The 22,690-nt window shown below is 32.2% G+C and overlaps 1 protein-coding gene across 3 annotated transcripts in view; it reads right to left on the minus strand.

Annotated features, from left to right (window-relative positions):
* Positions 1 to 5,820: 5,820 nt before the first annotated feature.
* LOC134690848 (uncharacterized) overlaps positions 5,821 to 22,690 on the minus strand; it is a 28,545-nt gene continuing 11,675 nt past the window's right edge. For all 3 annotated transcript variants that reach the window (XM_063550963.1, XM_063550960.1, XM_063550961.1), the window contains exons 3-7: positions 20,839 to 21,023; positions 19,643 to 19,693; positions 7,418 to 7,546; positions 6,913 to 7,126; positions 5,821 to 6,355 (exon numbers count right to left, since the gene is read on the minus strand). In XM_063550963.1, coding sequence (XP_063407033.1) covers positions 5,997 to 6,355; positions 6,913 to 7,126; positions 7,418 to 7,546; positions 19,643 to 19,693; positions 20,839 to 21,023 — 938 coding nt within the window. In that variant the 3' untranslated portion in view covers positions 5,821 to 5,996. The remainder of the gene's footprint in view (positions 6,356 to 6,912; positions 7,127 to 7,417; positions 7,547 to 19,642; positions 19,694 to 20,838; positions 21,024 to 22,690) is intronic.

Here is a 22,690-nt window from a genome sequence, read left to right on the forward strand (position 1 = left end):
AGTTATAGTCTTTTCGTTATTGCGATGAGCATGTACACAGCCACGTCCACTCTTTTTTTTGTTAGATGTGTTTCAATCTCTATCCATCTGATGAATTAATCAACTGATTTTTATAGCTCGTTCTTATGCTGTACTGTTGCACCTCTGAACCAGGTAAGTCGAAGGGTTCGGCGCCCGCTAACATTTTTAACTCCGCAACATTCGGAATGTCCCTTTCCCAAGTCAGGACCCTGTAATTCAGTGGTTGTCGTTTGTTGATGTGTTACTTACTTGTTTTTCGTTCATTATTTTACACATACGTTAGGCCGTTAGCGTTCTCGTTTGATTTGTTTTACATTTGTCATTTCGGGCATTACTCGTTGTTGAAGGCACACTATAGAAACCTATAATTGTTAATGTCTGTGTAATTTGGTCTTTTGTGATGAGTTGTCTCATTGGCAATCGTACCAAATCTTTTTTATATTGTTCTGTGATTTGTGGTTATAAGAATTTTGTTTAAGGATCTTTAAGATTCATAACATTTGGTTGAGGCAGAGTTAAATTATACGACGGAAACGTAAAAATACACAATTTTTGAATTTCTAAAAATCATTACTCTAGAAAGATAAAAGTGACGCCAGCTTACAGCCGATTGCATTGAGTGTGTATGTAAAAGTAATATATATTTAGTTAGCTTGCTTGCTTGCTGTACCATGAAGTCATAATAAGACTTGGCAAACTATCCTCCTTTCAGAGTAGACAAGTCAGATAACCAATCTATCTGTCTGTAGGACTATGCTACTTCGAAAGAAGGGTAGTATACCTTATCTAATAATGGATTCACGGTTCAGCTAGCAAGCAAGCTAATCAAAGATATTACATTTACCTACACACTGAATGCAATCGGCTGTAATTTAACGTGGCTCGGTACTTTTAACATCCCGTCAATATGTTTGTATTATCTTTCATTTTTTTCTGGTGTGTTTGTATATGCGATTTTTTGGCTTTCTTTGTTTCTTATAACGTGACTCTGTACCTTAAAAGATCCCGTCATTATGATATTGTTCTATTATATTTCAATCATGAATTAGAAAATACGTTGAACCACAAACGTCATAATTAATCAATCGCGTAGTAGAATGAACTATTTGTAGATTCTTATAAATTCTATATAACTTTTGGACCATTTTAAATCTCGGTCTATTTTTGAAATTAATTCTTACATACTTTTGATTGTTTAACCCTGTATGCTCATGTGAAATTTTAAAATTGTCTGTTTAGTTCACGCATCATTGTAAATATAACGGAATATGATGAGACTGTCACCAAAGTGAGAGGTTTAGCGCTTTAAACCCAGATTTAATCCACCATTTTCTACATTTGAAAATGCCTGTACCAAGTCAGGAATATGACAGTTGTTGTCCATTCGTTTTTGATGTATTTGGTGTATAATGGTTTAATTTTTAAATTGTTATTTGGATGGAGAGTTGTCTCATTGGCACTCACACCACATCTTCCTATATCTAATTAGTCATTTGATTTTGCCATGTGATTATGGATTTTCCGATTAGATTTTCCTCTGAGTTCGGTATTTTTGTGATTTTACTTTTTAAGCTTGATCTGTGTTCGTGGTAATAAGCACTGTGTACAAGTACAGGCGGACAATAATAAAACTAAATGGCCCCTCCATTTCGGCGGGGCATGAACATAAAGACAACAACAAATTTCTATTTTATGGAATGTATTTGTCAAACTACAGGCAAGACATGTTGGTCCTGTTATCTGGAAATCTATCATAAAATGGCAAGTAATGGTCTCAACAACTAATGTAAGGGTTATAGGATGGTTCTTTTGTGGTTTATAAAAAATATACCACGAGTCCAAGCGTGACCAACTGCCTGATGACTTATGACTAAACATATAATGACAAATACATATACAATTTACATGACTCCAATATAATTCTATGATGAACTGAACATATGTTCCTTAAAAGTTGCAGACCAGCTACATAATGAATAACAATAAATCTGTTGTATAGAATGACAGAATAAAAGTTGATAAGATTATTGTACACATGAAAATCGTGAAATGTTTGTGGAAAAAAATATAAGATTTTTAAACAAATCTTTAAATCAAATTAATAAAACTTGAATTAATAACCTTTACATTCAGATAAAACTGTGTGTATAGTATTTTGTGTAGTGAAGTACACCCAATGCAAAGATGAAAGAAAACATCTAAACTGAAAGTTATTCTAACTGTATAAAAAAGTGGTACCTTAAGTCCTTCGTTATCTATGAAAATATATGTCCATTGTAGACATTTTTAGATTAAAATAAACAATAATAAAAGTTTTATAAGTATATAAATACAAAGCATTTAAATATGGAAAATAATAAGATAAAACTTGATATATGTTAATTCAACCAACATTTTTATCACAACTCTAATGAATGATCAAAGAAATTTAAAACTTAAGTTCTTTGGTACTGAGAGAACTATGTTTGAAGTAGCTGTATTTTTGTTTATCTGAGAAAGTAGTTTGCCTCTATCTGTTAAATATAAAAATACGTTGTACCTATGCTAGTCAATGAGACATTTTTCCAACAGAGACAAACTGGACGTTTCAGAATGTAATGCATCCTGGGTAATATTTTCAAAAGTGTACACCTTCGTGATTGGTTAAAAATGTCATAAACAATGGAAATTCAACCAAAGACCTGACGTTATTTTCATTTTGGGGTACGAACAATGAAATTACCCATGATTCTTTAGATTCTGAAAAGTCTAATTGACAAGCAAGTCCGCGACCAGATGGCATCGTACAATTTCTCTTTCCAAAAATATATTTGTAACAATCTTTGAAATCGTCAGTCTTGTATTTCAGTGGGCAAAAAACTGGACTGACTAAATGCATGATATGAAAAATATGGTTGAAATAAATATGAGTTTAGAATATTTACCCTTCTGACATAATTATGCAAAATAAAATTAAAATGATAATTTGTTATTAAAAAGTGCTATTATCTTGATTGATACGGAATACTGATCGCCCTTGGTAATCATTTAGATTATTTTTACTGGTTGTATCCCTAGGTATAGGCATACATTTTTATTTTCAATAAAGGGTAAAGGGGAACAGCCATCTAAGTGTAATGTGTGTAACCTGAAAATTTCACAAATCTATTTATAACATTTAAATTTTCTGTGAAGTTCAATACTTTTAATAAAAAAAAGTTGTTTTTCAATAACATTAAGATTCCTATATATCACGTTCAACTTTATAGCAAGCTTTGCATGAGCAAGAGCCCATTTTGTCCAGTTGGGAACCAGTCTACTATTGGCAAACTTGCGTATGTATGTAGTTATGACAGAACCAATTCGGTAATTGGCAAAAATGAAAATTCAAATCGGAAAGTCTCTTATCAAATGACAAAATCAAAAGCTCAAACACTTTACTCAAAAAGGAACGAGCTGTATCCCAATGTTTAATTTATAATTTCCATTACTGATGTAAACCATTAAATGTGTTGTTTTATTTATAATTTCCATTATGTAAACCATTAAATGTGTAAGTTATTCTCTTCTTCTTAGTTTTTCTACTTTGGAGGTATTCCTTTTATTTGATTGTCTCCCATAATAATAATCTAACACAACCATTCGATGCAATAATAATGGGGGGAAAATTATTGTTTCCACATATATGATTATTTTAAGTACAGAACGTAAGACATTCGTCTCAACTCGGCCGATTCCGTATCCTCATCTAACGGAGAAAAGGAGAGTAGCGGAATCTACCGAGGATTGCCGAATGAACGTTAGGACATACCTCTTAAATAACTTTGATTATCTCCCTTTAGTAAATATTGTCAATAGTACTGTGAAATGTTCTGTTGGTCTATCTTATATGAACTAATTGTTATTTGGATGGAGAGTTGTCTCATTGGCACTCACACCACATATATCTATCAAATACTAAAACATGTCAAGAAAAATAGCACCTTTCTAATCAAAACAAAATTTACATATTTAGATGCAAACGAATTCACTGAAGATGAATACAAATTCCAATCACAAATTGGAAGCAATTGAATACATCTTCCAAACAAAAAATCTATTTACAGTATGCATACCCTGTTCTATAAATAAAATACTCCAAATAATATATATACCAGCTTGTCAAATGTTTCATATGAAATGCATATAGACCTATCAAAATTTATTTTCATAATTGTTAATGTATCAATATCTGTACTGTTCATAACCTAAATGCTCAGTTTTGATGAAATTATCACTTAATTCTTAAAATTATATAAATCAGACTCAGAAAAGAATTCCAACAAAATCAATTTAAGAAAGTGGGTCGGTTCCAAACTGCTTCAAAAAGAAAACAGTTAAAAAAATGTTTATTATTTGTCTAAAAACCATGAATGGAAAATCTATTACTAATTATTATATTTTAATCTCGGGGTAATTTAAGAAATAAAACAGAAAGGTTGAATGATTGTTGTTTGCTTAATTTCCAGCGCAAAATAAATGATAGGAATTTTACATGAAATCATTAACACAAAATACACATTTTCATACACTCATAAATCAGAAATGCAATCACGAGAATCTATAACAAAAAAATCCAGTTTATTTATTTATATTTCATCATTTTATTATAAAGATTATTTATATATTTGACCATATCCAACTGTATAACAATGCAATTATAACCATTTAATCTGCTTATTTCATTATACAAAATAAAGTGAATATGAACGATCAATACTTCTATTAAATGAGGTAGGCCTTCACTTGGAATTCTCGTTTTATATAAAGTTTTGAAGTATTACATGGATTACTGCCCTTTCCTCGTTTACCCACGATATCTTGAGCAAAGCTACAATACCCATTCGTCACATCTCGGTCGATTCCGTACTCTCATCTAAGAAATAGAGTAGCGAATTATACCGAGGATTGCCGAATGCTACAATACCACTCGATTCGTACTTATTTACATGAAATATATATTATGCTTTTCAATTCTTGAGGTTGTTTGATTAGTAACAGCATAAGAAAACTGAATAACAGTTTCATAGTTGATGGTAAAATTGTCATCAAAATAAAAGATAAAAGACGTTCAACAACTTGAAAAATATCATCTTTGTAAACTAATGTAAAAGCAAAGAATATGAAGTCCAGGGGTGGTGTTCTCGAAGGTATCCTAAGATTCGTCCTAAGTCATAGATAAGACATATTTTAGGATGGACTTAGGATCGACTTAGGACACTCTTAAGTTGTGTCTCGAAGCTCTCTCAGACGAGTCTTATGTTAGGACGTCCTAAACATATCCTAAGTCGAAACTTTAAATCGTTAAAGATATTTTTTGATAAAACATTTATTAATGACGAAATTATTTCATAAAATTGTTTAAGAATTTTATAATAACATGTACAGAATTAAATGCATAATTACCAATGTAATTATATGAAAAAGGATTGTTATTTAAACTTGAAAACAATATGTTTTGAAATGAGAATTAAATTTGCTGTGTAATCGTATCGTGAAACACGAAGTTCAAAGTTTAAAAGCATGCACAATTTCTTTATATACGAGTTAATAACCGATGGTGCGTTTCATTTCATGTTCATTTCCACGTAAAATAATGAGCAACAAGCGAAATCCAAACATTATTACACTAGGATGAAGATAGGATGCTCTTAGGACACCTTATTGGGTGTCCTAAAGTTAGGACGAAAAATGAGATATATCATAAGTAAAGAGAGCTTCGAGAACACGACTTAGGACAAAGACTTGTCATAAGATACCTTCGAGAACACCACCCCAGATGCTCTCTATACATTTTTCTTATATCAACAGATGAGTAGACAATACATTTTTCAATGCTTATGCTTTTGATTTCATATTAAAATTTGATATGTACTTAAAACTATTTTTAAAACTGAGTATATTTATAAAATTACTCTGGTCCATTCGAAAAGCAGACGTTTTCAAACTATCATCCATTAATTCTGTGACACCATTGTGGCTGCTCTTAATGGTGTAATATCTGAAGGTGGTGTGCCATTTGGAGTGGTCCTGAGTTCACTTTCTGCCTCTAATTCTGGAACTGATACGGGAACAGCCTTTGGCGGTGATGGTTCAAATATTGGCTCTTGCTTCAAGACCATATCAGAATGAAATGTCATGGAACGCTCTAATTCAGTCATGTGACCGGATGTGACGTGTTGAAAAGATGGGAGCATGCCAGGTGGAGGGCTACCAACCTGTAGAAGAGCGGGAGGTGGCGCACTAAGAGCAGCTAAGACAGAACTGTGACTCTGGTATAGTTGAGGATATGTTGTGATATGCTTCATGTCAGTCACTGCAATAAAAAAAAAGCATTCTTTAATAGGTCAACTCGGAATGTCAATGGAACTCACGGTTTCGGAATTCCACCCAAGTTCTATCAATCTTTTACCGATTTCCATGTGTCTGATTAGGGGTCACAATATTAAGATTGAAAATATAGGGTGAAAAATTAAAACAAAATATAGAAAATTAGACTGCTCAAATTAGGAATGAAGAAAAAGGGACTAAATAAATAAAGAATAGAGAAATGGTATAAACAATTTAAGTCAACAAATAAAAAACAACTTGCAGTCTTAAATTTCAACTTCTACAGTAAACCATATTGCAAACTCGGCACTGGTCCAAATAATTATGACGTCTTTGAACATATTGATTTGCTTCAATGGGGATTTATGAAACATGTACCAAGCAGACTCAATCATTATAAGGACTATCTACCGTCATCGGAAACTCGTTAACATTATAACACATACGTTAACAAACAACAAAACAGTAAAGATAAGGAATAACTGTATGATGCTTTCTCTAGGGTATAATTCAGTTGTATACAGTACTGGTGACAATACGTACCTAATTGATTGTCTGATCTGGTTACGGAAAGATCTAGTAATCCTGATGACTGGTTCCCTGTATATGGCATAGATGTTGCGTATGATGAAGTCATGATATTATGATCTGGTGTATTATTCATGTCACGTGTTGGAGTAGCTGCTTTTGACGCCATTTTTGCTTTACGTTTTCTTGTTTGGATTCCATCTTTTTTCATTGACATTGGTCTGGCTACCTAAAATGTGAAAAAATATTACACTTCAGTCAAACATGATTAAATTGTAGGCAAAATTATGCAGGAACTTGCAAACTATCAATCTTTTTTTTTATATCAAAGTCGTTATTTTAGTTCTAATTATAACCTTCATGGTGACGTTCAAATCAGTATTCATGAAGAATTGAACATCTAATAGCTTTGTGCTTTATTGGCGAAAGGTAAAATAACTTGTCTCTTATAGAGACGTATCTCATTGGCAATCATACCACATCTTCTTTTATTTATATATAAAGACCATTGCTTGTATACCTGGTGTAATTTATAGTAGAGTCCACATGCGTTACAAACTGGTTCCCCTTCACTGTTCCTTCTCCATAAAGTCGTTGTGGTTGTTCCACAGTTAGCACAGGACAAGCCCATCCGACTTCTGTTATTAACCTGAAAAATATTTGAAAGTATAGTTTTTTTTTCTCAGAATGTGTACCTCAATTCAATAAACCTTTGCTGTTTAATAATGAAATAAAGAAACATGTAGAATCTGTCGCATTCAAAGAGTTTTTTAAAACTCTTTACCAAGAACCCTCATGGAACAGGAGATTGCTTTTTTGTTATATTTTTGTTTCCTACATTTCTCATCCGAAAGTTGGAACTCATTCTTAATGGATAAGGCGTATTGCTCTCTTAAATTTATAAACACCCTTCATAATTTTGTAATGTTTGGTAAAATGTTACAAACAAACGAATCTGACTCGGAAAATCAACAAATTGTCTACTTCATACAGGTATGCATAACAAATGTCACAAGTCAACAAGCATCATTTCAATATATATACACCACCCTTAGTGGTAGCGTCACCAGAGGCGGATTTAGGGGGGCAGGGGGCCGCTCCTTCTCCCCTTTTGGGGAAAAATTTGGTTATTTATATAGGGAATCACTGAAGCGTGAGTGGAGCAGGCCCCCTCTTAATCAGTCAATGAATATTTCTGGATCCGCCACTGGTCACCAAATTGAGTGCGGGATGTTATGGGTTCGAATGTATATTTTATTTTATGCTGGAAGTGAAACAGCCATCCATCACAAACTTAAACATGCAAAAGACCATTTAGTCTTTGAAACGGGAAAACGAGGTTGATAACCAATTCACTTAAATATTGTAATCATAATATTTGTTCACGTATTCAGTAGAAAACTAGAAAAGTGTTAGTGGTGCTCAATTCATCAAACTGTTTGAATAGCCTTAACATTTTTCTCACTTCTATTTTGCGGACAGTTATAAATTGATCGCCATTATAAGGACTGATTCCAAATGTAACTTATCTTTGTCTTATTGTTTTCATTGTCCCCTGTTCAAATTTAAATGTGTGTTCAAGCAGGGGCGTTAGTATAGAAAGTCCCTGGTTCAAGATAAACTTGCTTTTGAAGCTTCAAATGATTTTTTTTATCATATTAGCATGTTTGTTTGAATACCCTTTATCTTTCTAAATTATATTTTGCGGACATTTAGATCACCAGTTATTTTAAGAATTGATTCCAAATGTAACGTTTAAATATGTGTTCAAGCAGGGACGTTAGTAATTAAAAAAGTCCTTTGTTTCAGATAAACTTGAATTTAAAGCTTCATATGAAAAAAATATTTTTTATCAAAAGAAAGATCGATCCTCACTGGTTACGTGTATCATTCAGAGACGTGACGTATTCAATTATAATTTGCATAATATAAATATTGACAGCCTTTGTTTTAGTCATGCTTATTCATTGTGTTGTCATGGATACTAATGTTTAAACGATTACATGTATTAAAAGCACCAATAATCCCCTCGCCTTCCTATTTAACTTGAACAAACAAACGTGGAGAGTTGGAACAGCGTGCCTAATGCAGTGGATATAAATATGGCATCTACAAAAATATGGTATGACTTATCAGATTGGATTGGAGAACTCAAACTGACTTGATTGGAATGGTATTTGAATCGAAGATTAGTTTTTCTCTTGTTTTTAAATTGGTTGCAGACACAGGATATCCAAATATGTACGATAGCTAAAACTCAGATATTTTTAACTGGTAGAATGTTAGTCGTAGATACCGTAGGTCTCTGGTATCATTGGAACATCGAAAGGCTATATAAACCGTTAGAGGGCACCGAATTTTTCGAGTTAGGATATTGAGCAATGATTGAGATGAACCTTTATGATCTTCAGATATAGGGAATAACTCCCACTGGTTAAAACGTGTTTGTTTGTTTGTTTTGATTCTTGAAAATAGAGAAGCATGTGCTTGAAAAATAATATTTTTCTATAAACAAAAGAATTTATATCAGCAAATACAAAAATAATACGAAAAACAAGATATTTATTTCAGAATTAATGTTTCGGAACTTTCATCGGTGAAAATAAGCAGGGCCTGTTAAATGATCCCTAAGATATGGCATCTGATATTAATATTTTGTAATTAATATTTCATCTGAATAATAACATTGTACAGGTTATCTTTGGTATGTAGTAGCGGGCAACATTACAAACAAACTGCTCTTGAAATAGCTATTTTGAAGGAGTCAAACTTCCACTTGTTTTCCTTTTATATTGCATTTTAAACAGAAAACAGAAACCAAGAGAGAGAAAGGGGAGGAATCATGTTATCTGAACTCCAAAACGAACGAAACCGAATACATAAACAGTTTTAGAGGATCCTATTTTACATGCATAACTTGTATTTCCATCAAAAAAATAAATAAGGTATAAGACCCTCCCCTCACAGATAATCATCTCTGAAGGTGTATTTCAAATAAGAGAAAGACACTTAAATACAAAATTGATAGTAAGGAGCAAATAACCTCATCATAGATACCAGGATTGAAGTTTTATATTAACGCCAGACGTGCGTTTCGTCTACAAAAGACTCATCAGTGACGCTGGAATAAAAAAATGTTAAAAAACAAAAAAAAATAAAGTACGAAGTTGCAGAGAATTGAGGACCAAATATTCCTGAAAGTTTTGCCAAATACAGCTTAGGTAATCTATTCCTGAGGTAAAAAAGCCTAAGTACTTCTAAAATTAATAGTTTTCTTATCAATTAATTTATAATTGTGATTTGCAATGTGATTCGGTATTTAATTTTGTAAAAACTTTCTTTTGATACTCAAGTCTGCATTTTACAGGATGCCCTCAACATAATCTCGAAAAAAATCCTGAACAGCGTGTTGACGTTCAATGGAAAATTATTATTAATAAATTTTACATTTAGCTTTAACACAATCACATAATATCCTGATGAATTATAATCTCTACAATTCTTCTTAATGCATTTAATTTTGCCTGGAATGAAACTTAAAATAGAAACTTCAGTTTTTGAGTTCATATGGATGAAATATAATACGCATATCACGACTTTAGGAATTTAAACTCCTTGGGTCCCGGTTTCTCCAGATGGATTCATGGTTTTATACTGATCCAGGTTTAAAATCAACTATTGGTATACTTATTCATTTAATGCGGTCTGTAGGACGAATAATAAATTCTTCAATGTAATTATAAAAGTATGGAGATTATATGAGGAAATAAACAATAAAGATGTATATTTTTTTTTCTCAATCGTTCTGGTATTAGGTAACTGCTGGAAAAATCAAATTATATTCCATTTTCGTCTATTTTTTTTCTTCAAAGTGTTCTTTTATTGGTATCTTTCAAATATCCGAATTAACACACAAAAAAATCATTTCTGCTCAGAAGTCATTTTAAGACAATAGACATAATATGATAGCTCGCGTTAATTTCGGTTTTACCTAAGGTCCTTTAATAATAAGTCATTAATGTTAGACAAATTAACGAACACGTATTTAACATGGAATCTTTAAAATTTTCATTGCCACAGAACTTCTGTTTTTTATTTTAAAAAAATGTTCATTTTGACCTCATTAAATATATGGAATGTTTTCTTAATTGAAGTTTTCCTTGACGAATCACAGACGGCCTGGTCATTAAGTTTAAATTACCAATTAGGCGGATCAGTCATTAATTTGAAAGTCATTAGCGCGGTGGCGGCTCCGACCTATGTGGGATGAAACAGCTATAAATTTCGCATAACAATCTGGCAAAAAGTAAGCATTTTTTGACAGTTTTATACTACATTCACCATTGTTCAAATTTAGAGAAAAATTCAGTTGAATGGACTAATTGTAGTAGGGAAAGAGGATTTGAAATGCGTCACTGGTGGAATAAAAAGTTGCAATATAATAAAAAAAAAAAATCCGCACTGAAATACCCAATAAAATAAATCTCAATCTCAATTATTGAAATATCAAAAGATCGGGCACCATCTTGTTATCAATGTTCAGCGTTAAACTTGACTCAGCAGTCAGAGTAAATAAACTGTACTCGAAAGTAGAAACATTAAATCAAGTATTTCGATTGGTTGATTTCTGATTCTGAGTACGACTGAGTACGACAATCGTACTCAAACGTTATATGACCGCAGGGCCATTAATTCTGATTTTCTTCAAGATCGTTCAACTTTGTAAATATGTTTACACACAATTGAGGACATGCCAAAGGGGTAAAACAATAATAAAAGATTTATACAATTTTTTTTTTTTTTGCAGTTTATCATTAGGTAAATCAATACTTGTCTATTGAAATAAGTAAATGTAAAACCCCGGTAGTAGTTTTATTTTCGTTTGGTATTTGGATGTTTTCTTGGCATAATTGTGATGGTTCTGGTGATTAGTGAAATGTAGAATTTGAGTTAGTTTAATTATCAGTCCGTGTTGTGATATTTACAATCTATGTTTATTCAAGCTCTGTATGCCGAATCTACTTCTGTTTATTTTATATCTAGGATTATTTTCTAAGTCGAGAAACAAACGGTTGGCTTCAAATTCTCAAATCTTCGCCCAACCGTTATACTGTATAAATCTGCGTCACAAAGATGCTTTTTAGAGATAGTTCTCGCAAAAAACCTTTAAAAACAGCTGAGTCACTTATAGAAATAATCATAGAGAGAACTTTCGTAAAGATTTTTGATACAATTTAATGAGAAATTTTGTTTTATTACTTAATGCACGCGCGTATCACTATAAATAGAATGTAATTCATATGAACCCATCAAATCTGATATTTTTTTTCACATGATTTTATTCACCGCATTCCCCCTGTGATTACATATTAATATGTTTTAAGATGTAAGGCGTGAAAGCTTTATTCAAAGGTGATTCAAACATCAAAAACTATGTGCAAAGATATGTGACATCAGAGTTGGTCCGTTGAGACATGTGCTTAGAACCAATATGTTCCGGTATCATAATAACTCGAATAATTCAAGCCCATTCCGTGTCCGTTTTTCTCCCACACGAGGTAGCCTTTGTAGATCCGCGGAATATAACGACTGAATTATTCGGGTTAGTATCATAAGAAATATATTCACCAAACAGAGAACAATGAGACCTTGGTCTCATCGTGCAGCAGTATTCGTATTGATAGATTTGATGAAGCTTTCTCAAAATCTATCAATATGAATATTCTTCCATATACATAAAGACGGTAAGACCGAGGTCTCTCTGTGTCTATAAAATGCATGGAGAAAAAAGCAAGCTGTTCATACCCCTTGTGTTTGGTTAAGTTCATATATCATATAGAAACGTTCTTGATCTTCAGCTAAAGAATCTTAGATCATAGTTAACTGACATGTTCTTTTGTTTAAATTTGAGAAATAACTCATGAAACGTTCCTTGGTCAAGTTTATATACACACAATAAACAGGGAAAATACACAAAGACTATATATATTGTTTCTGAAAGCCATATTTATAAGTGCATAGACCTACTATTATTGTAACAGGAGGTCGAAAGAGAATATAACTCCCTCTGCATCCCCATTTCCCCCCAAAACGTAGGAAGCAGAAATCCACAAAAGTCAAAATCACTAAACTACATGTATTTAAACAATTTATATGTTTCTGTTGTGTGAACCGACTTGTTAGCATTAAACATAAACAAACTACATTTTTGTACTTATGTAGTATTCTTCATTCATAGAAAAAATAAAATCGTATGTTCTAGTCATATCACGGAAGAATGGAACAAGATAAACGAGACAGACTTTTCGTAATTGTAGTTGACAAGCACTGTAAGTCTTCAAAACAAACCCGTTAATTTACCAGATACTATGATAGATGAGAAAGTATGCATCTTTACTGTGTTAAACACTGACCATATGTTTTGTGTCTAATTATAGAACAATATATTAACAGATGTCGTCAGAAACATATGTATATCATGAAGAAACCTTAAATTGCACGTCTGCTTTCAATTGTTTGGGTGTCACCTTCCTCGTTACATTACTGTACAAGAATTCCTATGGTATATTCTCCTCTTATATATGACCGATGGCGGTCCTCATTGAATTTTACATATAAAACTGTAGATCTCTGCTTAACATTGCGCCTATCTATCAGATGCCTGATATGACTTATTTCAATGAGTCCGGGGGACTCAGTCCAATTTAATTTATGCGAACAAACGCGTTAAATTGGTAGATGGATAGGTGGATATAATGGTTCCCGGGTGTTGTAAGTTGTAAGTTGAAGAGTGTAAACCGTTCTATCACATTGAAGACAACATAATGTAAATTTCCCATTTCAGGAATGCCAAAATGTATTGCAAAAAGTACCTTATCTCGCCTCACCCATTTAATATTGTACATCGTCCGCTAAGACCGAGTTTTAGAAGTAAGAGGACTTATATTTCACAAAACTAGTTAAGCTTATAAACAAAACCAGATGCTCCGCAGGGCGTAGCTTTATACGACCGCAGAGGTTGAACCCTGAACGGTTGGGGCAAGTATGGACACAACATTCAAGCTGGATTCCGCTCTAAATTTGGATTGTGATTAAATAGTTGACACAGCATAGGTTTCTGACACAGAATGAATGTATTCAAATGAACTTAAAATTTTTGTTTTCTCTTAGAGCAATTCACTATGCTGTTGAATATTAATCCTCTCAAAAAAATGTTTGAAGAAAATCTTTTTATTTATGAAATTTCACATGAGAAAAATTGAACCCAATTTTTTAATCACATCCCCCTTTCCCTTATTCCAAAACTAATTTCAATTAAAATATTCTAATGGAGTTTGCAACAATTACTACTCATTTAAATACATCATAAAATATTAAGATGTAAAAAAACTGCTTGTTATCACTGAATGGTAAAGATTATTTAAATTTATCAGTTGGTAGTAAAAAGTGAATATACATTGTATATTGTATATAACAAAGATTTAAGTTGATTCTGGACAAAGAAAGATAACTCCAATTAAAAAAAATTCTTGCAGATATTTCTTGCTTACTATACTGGACAAAGAAAGATAACTCTTAATTAAAAAAAAATTGCTATTTCACAATATTGTGAAATTAGATATTTCTTGCCATTGCACAATACTGTGCAATTGAAAAGACTTGCTATTGCACAATACTTAATATAATAATTTTAGATCCTGATTTGGACCAACTTGAAAACTGGGCCCATAATCAAAAATCTAAGTACATGTTTAGATTCAGCATATCAAAGAGGCCCAAGAATTTAATTTTTGTTAAAATCAAACTTAGTTTAATTTTGGACCCTTTGCACTTTAATTTAGACCAATTTTAAAACTGGACCAAAAATTAAGAATCTACATACACAGTTAGATTTGGCATATCAAAGAACCCCAATTATTCAATTTTTGATGAAATCAAACAATGTTTAATTTTGGACCTCGATTTGGGCCAACTTGAAAACTGGGCCAATAATCAAAAATCTAAGTACATTTTTAGATTCAGCATATCAAAGAACCCAAAGGTTTCAATTTTTGTTAAAATCAAACTAAGTTTAATTTTGGACCCTTTGGACCTTAATGTAGACCAATTTGAAAACGGGACCAAAAATTAAGAATCTACATACACAGCTAGATTCGGCATATTAAAGAACCCCATTTATTCAATTTTGATGAAATCAAACAAAGTTTAATTTTGGACCCTTTGGGCCCCTTTTTCCTTAACTGTTGGGACCAAAACTCCCAAGATCAATACCAACCTTCCTTTTATAGTCATAAACCTTGTGTTTAAATTTCAAAGATTTCTATTTACTTATACTAACGCTATGGTGTGAAAACCAAGAAAAATGCTTATTTGGGTCCCTTTTTGGCCCCTAATTCCTAAACTGTTGGGATCGAAACTCCCAAAATCAATACCAACCTTCCTTTTGTGGTCATAAACATTGTGTTTAAATTTCATTGATTTCTATTTACTTTAACTAAAGTTATTGTGCGAAAACCAAGAATAATGCTTATTTGGGCCCTTTTTTGGCCCTTAATTCCTAAACTGTTGAAACCAAAACTCCCAAAATCAATCCCAACCTTTCTTTTGTGGTCATAAACCTTGTGTCAAAATTTCATAGATTTCTATTAACTTAAACTAAAGTTATAGTGCGAAAACCAAGAAAATGCTTATTTGGGCCCTTTTTGGCCCCTAATTCCTAAAATGTTGGGACCAAAACTCCCAAAATCAATACCAGCCTTCCTTTTATGGTCATAAACCTTGTGTTAAAATTTCATAGATTTCTATTCACTTTTACTAAAGTTAGAGTGCGAAAACTAAAAGTATTCGGACGACGACGACGACGACGACGACGACGCCAACGTGATAGCAATATACGACGAAAATTTTTTCAAAATTTGCGGTCGTATAAAAATTGATGAGCTTGTCCAAAATTAAGAACCTCGTTCTCGTAGTTTTTTAAATGGTCACGTATTTTCCATTTTTATCTTTTGGGGATTTGATACTTCATGATTGCTTCTATTTTTGCAGTTTCTGTTTGATTTATTCAAAACTTTTATAAATTCAATAGACATAATCTTATTGGTTCATTTCCCCCATAATTTTAATTGTTTTTGGCATAATTAACCTTGGCCGCCATCTACGATCCAAAAAGTTTTTATATTGATGAAATATATATCAAAATTGGAATCTTTTGGTTACAACCCATTTTTGATTGTAGATGTCGGCCAATGTGTTTCTAAAGCTTTTAGGTCTGAAAAAAGCACAAAATCATCATATTTTTACAAAATGTCCAAATGGGCATACTTTGGAGAATATTATGTACTTTTATGAAAAGAATTGATATATTTAGCTTTTAGACTTTTGAAATAGACCCATTTAAGAACCAAATTGAGACCATTCTAGTGTTTTATGATAAAGTTGATTTTTTAGGCCATTTTGTGCCATAAGTGAACCGTGTCGTTTGAGAAATGGAAATATAGAATGTGTCCGAGACAACAACGAGACCAAAGAGCAGAAATATACATGCTGTCTTTTGGTGATTTTTGTCGTTTATTGCTGTCTCGTTGACGTTTACCAACACAGCCTTTTACTTCACTTAAATATTCAAGGACTACAAACCAAGTTGTTTTTTTAGGATGGATTCTTGATAATTTAAATACCAAATGAGCTTTGTTCTATATTAGTAATGATTTGTTGCACTTGAATGTATGTGAATCGATTTTATAAGAGTTTTTAGTCTTTGCGTTCTATTAATTACATTGTATACCGTGGCGGAACGGAGACTTGTTTGACTATTTGAAGTTAGTAATTTATCATGGTAAACCATTAAGTTTTCTTTTAATATTGAAGTGTTGACCACTTCCGGATACAAAACGTGTCTATCGCCGGTTTCGTTTAATGTCTGATTTATTAGTTTAAAACAAATACACGCATATTAAGTAAACACTTGATCTATAGGCCAAACAGAACAAATTACTATAGCTAGAAATTCTTTACAAGGGTGTAAATGTTCAACTTTCATTACAAAATATAAAACACACAATATTTTCTAAAGTCCAAATCAACATGATAAATATTTAAATCAAACTACTCGAATATCATGCATAAACCAAGGAACTGAATTTTTAGTTAATTTACCAAGAGACATCTATAGATATAGGAAGATGTGGTGTGAGTGCCAATGAGACAACTCTCCATCCAAATAACAATTTAAAAATGAAACCATTATAGGTTAAAGTACGGCCTTAAACATATATGTTTCTGATTTACCCAAGATTTATTTATATTGATTAAGACTAACAGACACACCCGAAATATAATTCTTTCCAGACACTCAATCACCTAAAGAACCCTTCAGGCCCGGATTTACTACTAAAATCTGATAATCATCGCAACAGTTTTGTATATTTTTATGCATTGCAGAAGTTTTCAGAAAGTGGAGGTGACACGGACTGTCTTAGCCGAGGGGCCTTCTCCGATCAAGCTTCAGTAACTCCCTAAATGATGAACTTTTCCTTAAAACAAAAGGGGCGGGAACCTTGGGCCTCCTTTTAATCCGCCTATTCATTGAAGTAAAAAGGGTCATCATCATTGTCTTTATATTGACCCAAATATTCGCAAAACAAAAGGGAGCAGCATTAAATCTACTATACAGGACAAGCTACGAATCATCAAAGGTTGGAGGAATATGACCCCCTTAAACATGCACACTGCAGCAAGTCAAATTTGAATATTCTTGGTCACGTACAATAACTTATGCAAACGTGTATAAAATTAGGTGGTTGGCGACATAAATTTATTACGAATTAAAACAAAAACCGTGTTGAGAATTTGATTGAAAAAAAGGTATACAACTGACATGGCTTTATTTCTCAAGATTAAGTTGACTTGTCTCAGTAAAGAACAAATATTAGAAAATACATACGTTGCTTTTTTGTTTGTTTGGTAAAATATATAAATAAAATACAAATATATAATTTGCTATGGAGAAATGCCCAGGTAGGGCTTGCATTTTTGTATGTTTGATCCAATTGTATCTCAAATCAATCCAAAACACCGACGAGGTTCAACCTCTGGACATCTGATACTTATACTTAAATTAGTTATCATCCACATTGAAACAATAAATGTTAACACTTCAAAAACTTCGCACTAACAATATAAACTTGATTGGGTGTATAAAAGCTCATTGATAAAAACGAGGGTAATACATCAATCTCTAAATTAGTAACTGCTGTAAATTAATTCATTAAACTATAAATACTGACACTTCATAGGTGGGTAAATTATTTATCTAAAGATTTATTTATCTATATTCATATCGGCTGTCAAGAGCGAGAGAAAACTGATACATTCCAAACTTTACACCAAAGAAGCAATAACTATTTCATATTCAATAATTTCTATGATATTTCAAAATTGTAAATGCTTGTCCAAAATTTTGTAAAGTTAACAAATCTGGCATATTTTATGAATCCTTGGCTTATTAAACACACAAATTAGACGCATTATTTATTCAAAACTTTACCATAACCAGTTCCGATTTTAAAAGTTTGCTTTCTTCATTGGCTGCCGAAAGTGGCTGCCAACTTGAGTCTAGTCAGTTTAAATGTAGAGGGGGGAGGACTGAAACTTTTGAAATAAATCCAGGGTTTTTTCACCGTCTGAACCCCCTGCTATAGTTATGCCTAGATAACCATGGCGATACGTGTTTTGCATCAAGTTTAAAAACCCTTCACTAAAATATAGCCTTGTCTTCCATTTTTACGCAATTTTCTCCTCATCCTATTGTCTAATGTCAATCTTGGTTAAGTGTTGTTATTATAACGGTTTAATGTATAGCAACATTCGAAGTGCCTCTTTCAGTAACAAGTTACAGTTATGTAAACATAAACATTGTTTTTTGCAATTCCAAAAATATCTAACTGAGAGGTAAACTTTACAGAAATATTATCACCTGCTTAAAATATAAATGAAGTATGTCCAATTTTTCATTTTATGAAAGCGTTGAAAAAGGTGAACACTCACAGAAATATTATCATCTGTTAAAAATACAAGTGAACTCTGTCCAATTTTCGATTTATGAAAATATTCTAATGAAAAATACAACATTTATCCAAGGGAGAGGTTTTAGACAGACTAAGGGATATATAATGTTTAAATATATTTCACTAATATTCAAGAAATGGGTTACTTCATTAAAATATCTGTCCTCTTGAATCATATAAAAAGATATAAATAAAAGATGTCAGGTATTTAAAATAATACAGCAATCCAACGACACATAAATTGCATATGTAGGTACAGATTTTTTTTTAAACTTTTTTTCTTTTTGGAATGATGGTACACTTCAGGTAAAAAAATGGCCGAGTACATCCTCTCCATAAAACGAAGAAAAGTCAATTAATGAGGTTTATATCACAGGCATTTTGTATTAAAATTAGGTCTTATTATTCTTAATTCTCAGGAGAACCTTACTAACCATTGATCCGCACCTGCACCTAAACTGTCAGAATGTATTTACACAACTGTAACGTATAACCACAAATATACGAACATGACAATTTAAACAGATTATGTTTATTTGACGCCAATTTAACTTGAAAATCATCTTATAAGTGGAAAAAAGAAGAAATACATAAAATGATATGTAACATAAATGAAAAAAATAAAATAAAAAATAAAATGAGATAAAAATAAATAAAAAAAAATAATTTAAGTATACCTTGTCAAAATTCTTCTCAAATTTCTTTGGTTTTTCTTCTTCCACCTGTTCCTGAAATAAATAAGACAAATCTTGTGTTCCGAACTGATACATCTGTAGCATCTTGGAGGGGTCCGAATACGGTTCCGAATAAGTTTCAGTGCCAAACAACTACACCAACAAACACTAGGATTTTTTTTTTTGTCGACAACGCAAAATATAGTTATAAAACTTATATTATTTATGTCTATATGTGTTTGTTTATTCCTAACGTCAAATATCAAATAAAGTTCTAAAAATGTCCAAAATGTTAGGTGAATTTCAACACGTGTGTCCTGTTATGCTGGTGAATAATTTATGAAGAAAGTTTACTAGATGCAGAAACATGACACCCTCTCCATGAGAAAGTTAAAGAGGCACTATTGGGGAGTAGTTTTTGGCAATGTCATGTTTGTTCAAACTTTCATCTGGAGTTTGAGTACCCAGGAGTGTCGTAAGATGACATGCATAATGCCATTTTAACACATTCCTTGTTAATCCAAGAAACTGGCCATGTTCAATGAGGCTCACCAGGGGTACAATTTGGCGATGTCATCCCAACAGGTCATGTTTATTGAAGGGATTAAATGATTTGTCAGTATGAAATGGTATTAACATAATCAGTGCAAATAGGTTTATATAATACTCGTCTATAATGCATATTTACACATATATTTAATAAGGCCAGACTTCTAAAAGATAATATTTTGTTTGTTTCTATATATAAACATTTCCGCTTTTCCTTTTGTATAATGGTCCAAAATTTCAAAAGATCGATATTGATATATTTTTACAGTGAAAATATTGAACAGAATATATTTGATTTTGGAAAATGATAGTGATATACCCAAAAATGAATGACTTGCATTGTTCTATGTAGATATGTTAAATTTCACAGTATTTGTTTTTGAATTTTCCTGATTTTTTGGGGAAGAGAAGGTTCAAAAGGGCGATATCAAAAACCCGTATAAAAAACACCATAGTCAAAAGAAAAAACCCGGATGAATCATGTCATGCAACTGTAAACAAAACATTACACAAGAGCCACACACATGATATATGTCTTTGTTTACATTAGTGTACCGACTAGGTAAGTGCAAATAAAGAAACTATTAAAATAAAAAAAGTTATTAAATGGACAAAAAAATGTGCAAAAATATTTGTTTAAATAAACTTACCCTACTGGGTGACTGGATCGGTTTACCATTTGGCTGGCGATTCAATCCATTCATTTTATGATACAATCCACAGGCGTTACACAAATAATGTCCCGTCCCATCTTTCCGCCACAAGGGTGTGGACACTGCCCCACAGTTCACACACTCACGGCCTTCCCCCATGTCAAAGTATGTAGCTGCCTCGTCTGTAAAAAATGAATGGAAAGTTTGTTTGAAATTGTTATCAGAACATCGCCATTCCTGTTTTTATCTTCAGAGAGGCTGGCGTGGGGTAATGAAATACTCTTGAATGTATCAAGTTTCAGATTAACTGGCATGCCAGGTGATATTAGAATTATCTCCCCTTTGACATCGTTTTACAGTATTTTTTATATTCAATGACATTAAATTCGTTAACAATTTAGATGTGATTTTTTTTTTTTTTTTAAAACTGTTGAAATAGTAAAAGAACTATCTTATACAAATGTTATATCTGATCAAAAGACATTAATGTTCGAAAAAAGACATTTTGATAGTTTTATATTTCTAATTTTAGGGCATTTTTAAAGCTTACTTTGCGGTATGTGTTTTGCTCATTGTTGAAGGCCATTTAGTTTGATCTTTAGCCAACCTTCTTCGTCATTCTCTTTATGACGAAGAGTTGTCATAACTCATGTAATTAAAAACGAAAAACTAAAAATTCCAATAAAACTAGGACCAATTGAAAAGTAAATCAGAAGTACAAGTGGAAGAAACAGATAAAGGCACAAATGAAACTACGAAAACATCAAGAATGGTCCGCAAAGCAACTTAAGGAATAAAAGACTGTAGTTAACCGTTAAAAATATGAAAATTATATCAGATTGGAAGATCTCCATAGAGTTTCTTCAAGACGTACTATATTTCTTAAGGCTATTATTGAACTTGACCTCAATTTTGTTGTCAGTAACAACATATTTAAAAGATTTTAAAAGCTTTGGTTGAACGGTTGATGAGTTAATGCACAGACAACATTAAGCTGCCCCCGCCCGCCCGCCCACTGTACGTCCCAAAACCAATAACCGACACTTTTGTCACAAAAAAAAAAGAAAAAGAGAAGTAATGACGTTTTAGAAAAAATAGAAACAAGCCAAAAAGCACACATCTATACAAGCCCTGAAAAGATAGTCAAGTTCAAATACAAATAAAGGTATAAAAAAACCCACAATGAACAAAGACACAAAAAATATGTACAAATCTGAGATACTGACTCTCAGTTATTGAAAGATAACACAAAGGCAGTAACAACAAATTAAATATTATGTATGTAAGACTACAATGTATAAGCAATGATTTGTATAGTAATACTACACACATTCCTTTCTATAAGCTTCAGTAGCGGATCCAGGAATTTTCATAAGTGGGTGCCAAATGACTGACCTAAGAGGGGGACCGATCCAGTCACGCTTCAATGATTCCCTATATAAGCATGCACATTTTTTCTGAACGCCTCTGAGCTTAGCATACATTATTCTGAGTCCACATTAAAGTCGATCAGGTTGAGAGTGAGGACAATTTAATTGATTTCACTTCTAAAGCCCGGCCTTGACATCCTTGTTTATAATGTAAAAGCTTAGCACGGAAACCATTTTTGAAAAATAAATTACATGGTAAAAAGTTCTAAAGATCTCCATAAACCTGAAATGTCTGTGTTGGTTAGATGTCAAAATATGTTAAACCCAAATTACTGTAATAAACTACCAAAAGTAAGACATCTACATGTAAGGAATGAAGTGAAGCCATTATCGGTCACACAAACAAAACTTAATAACTTTTACGCATCAAAGCAATGTGTTGAATTAATGGAAACATATTGACTGTTAAATTGTATCAT

The sequence above is a fragment of the Mytilus trossulus genome, chromosome 11 (assembly GCF_036588685.1).
Source record: "Mytilus trossulus isolate FHL-02 chromosome 11, PNRI_Mtr1.1.1.hap1, whole genome shotgun sequence".
In the NCBI taxonomy this organism is placed as follows: Eukaryota; Metazoa; Mollusca; class Bivalvia; order Mytilida; family Mytilidae; genus Mytilus; species Mytilus trossulus.